This window comes from Egretta garzetta, unplaced genomic scaffold, assembly GCF_000687185.1.
Source record: "Egretta garzetta isolate BGI_Z169 unplaced genomic scaffold, ASM68718v1 scaffold105, whole genome shotgun sequence".
Classification (NCBI taxonomy): Eukaryota; Metazoa; Chordata; class Aves; order Pelecaniformes; family Ardeidae; genus Egretta; species Egretta garzetta.
The window spans coordinates 1675514-1677425 of record NW_009259598.1 but is presented as its reverse complement, the minus strand read 5'-3'; the positions used below and the strand labels follow the sequence as shown (position 1 = coordinate 1677425).

Genomic DNA, 1912 nt, shown 5'->3' with positions numbered 1-1912 from the left:
CAGGGTGCACGGGGAGATGCCCCGCGGTGGCCTCGTGGGACGATGGCACACCCAGCACGGGCGCAAAGGGGAGATGGTGCAGAGCAGCTTTGCATAACGGGGGTGAGAGGGGGTCCCCGGCACCGTGCCAGCTGCGTGGGGTGTCACGCAGGCGTCCTTTTCATCCCCCGGCTTTGCCATCGCCATCCTGGCTGGCGCCAGCGGGCATTGGTGTCGCCAAACTGTTGGGACCAGCGGTGGGTGCTGGAGGGACCCTGTGTGCCGCCCAGCAGCGTGTGGGGCCGTATCCGGCTGCAAAACGCTGGTGCTTGCTCTGCACCCGCTGCAGGCATGCAGAGGGTGAGAGATCCCTGCGTGCCACGTCCCCTGGAGGGACAAGGGACAGCTTTTGTCCCTCTGTGTATTTTCAGACAGGGATGTCACCGCAGGCAGCACTGCAGCCGATCTGCTGGCAGCTCCCGAGGGGATGCGATGGGGCAGACCCAGCCTGGGCTCCAGCATCTATTTTTTGCCACGTTTTTTCTCAGCTGGATTGCCAACTCCTGTGTTGCAGTGAGAAAAAAAAGGCAGGTTTGGAGGATTTTTGCAACTTCCGCCCCCCGCACCCCGAGTGGTTGCTGCTGCCTTAAAAGCAGGGTCCTGAAAATGAGGAAATGCGGGGCCGGCGCAGGAGCCGGGCTGGCCCCGGCGAGGAGCACGGAGGAGCTGTGACCTGCTGGCCCTGGCACCTGGAGAAGCCCCCAGCCCCGCCGTCCCGTGCCCAGGTAACCCCTGCCCCGTTGTCCCCCTTCCCCACACAGTGGGGGTGGCAGCAGACCCCGTCCCCGGGCTGCGGGCACCTGTGGGGTGGCTTTGCGGGTAGCCAGCGGGATGGCAGCTTGGTGCCATCAAATCTCGGTGCAGAGCAAACGCCGCCGGGCTCCCGGCTGCCTGGCACAGCCGCTGCCTGCCCCGAAATGGCGGTGGGTGCGTCGTCCTGCGTGGGCTGGGGTGCGCTGGGCTCCCTCGCTCGCCACCCCCACATCTCTCCCCCGCCCCCCAGCATTTGAAAATGAAAAACGAGGAAGGAAGGCTCGGCGGACGCTTGCTGCCGGTAGCAAGAAGCAGAGCTGTTTTCACTTCTTTCTTCTCCCTCTTCTTTTCGCTGCCCTCTTGGTTATCAGTGAAGCGGCCCAGAGCGGCGGGTGGGTGGGTGGCATGGCCCTCGCCCTGGCTCCCCTCCTCCCCAGGCTTCCCCGCGCCTGGATCAAGCTGCTGATTGATTTTTCCGCTCATAAACGGCCCCGATTGGGAAATAAACAGACACGAGGGAGCGGGGTTGGGCAGGCGGCTGGCTCCTTGGTGCAATGAGTTGGGGGGTTCTCAGCTCAGTCATTACTCCCCTCTTCTCCCTCCAGCTTTCAAAGGAGCGGGCAGGAGATGCGTTGTGCTTGCAGGGGGGGGTGTGTGTGCACCCGTACGTTGCAGGCAGGACGGGCAGCGCGGGTGCCACTTCCCTGTGGGCTGCCTGGCGAGGGTAACGCGATCCCCCCCTTGCATTTCGCAGGGGCTAAATCTGGAAACTGCCTCACGGCAGCTTTTATTTCTAACCCACACCTGGGCGCAGCGATGCGCTTGGGGAGGAGGTGGTGGGGTGCTGCGTGGGTGCGGGGACGATGGTGCGGCTCCGGGTGTTTTGTTCTGTGGTGGTGGCGGTGGGGTGCTGCGTGGGTGCGGGGACAACGGTGCGGCTCCGGGTGTTTTGTCCCTTTGGGGTGGTGGTGGGGTGCTGCGTGGGTGCGGGGATGACAGTGTGGCTCCGGGTGTTTTGTCCCTTTGGGGTGGCAGTGGGGTGCTGCGTGGGTGCGGGGATGACAGTGTGGCTCCGGGTGGTTTGTCCCTTTGGGGTGGCAGTGGGGGCCCCGCGCTGTTG

The 1912-nt window shown here is 64.6% G+C and overlaps 1 protein-coding gene across 1 annotated transcript in view; it reads left to right on the top strand.

Annotated features, from left to right (window-relative positions):
- The window catches only part of TFEB (transcription factor EB), a 12072-nt gene that overhangs the window by 1058 nt on the left and 9102 nt on the right, over positions 1–1912 (top strand). The window contains 2 exon segments of the mRNA XM_035893742.1: positions 152–236; positions 651–764. Coding sequence (XP_035749635.1) covers positions 152–236; positions 651–764 — 199 coding nt within the window.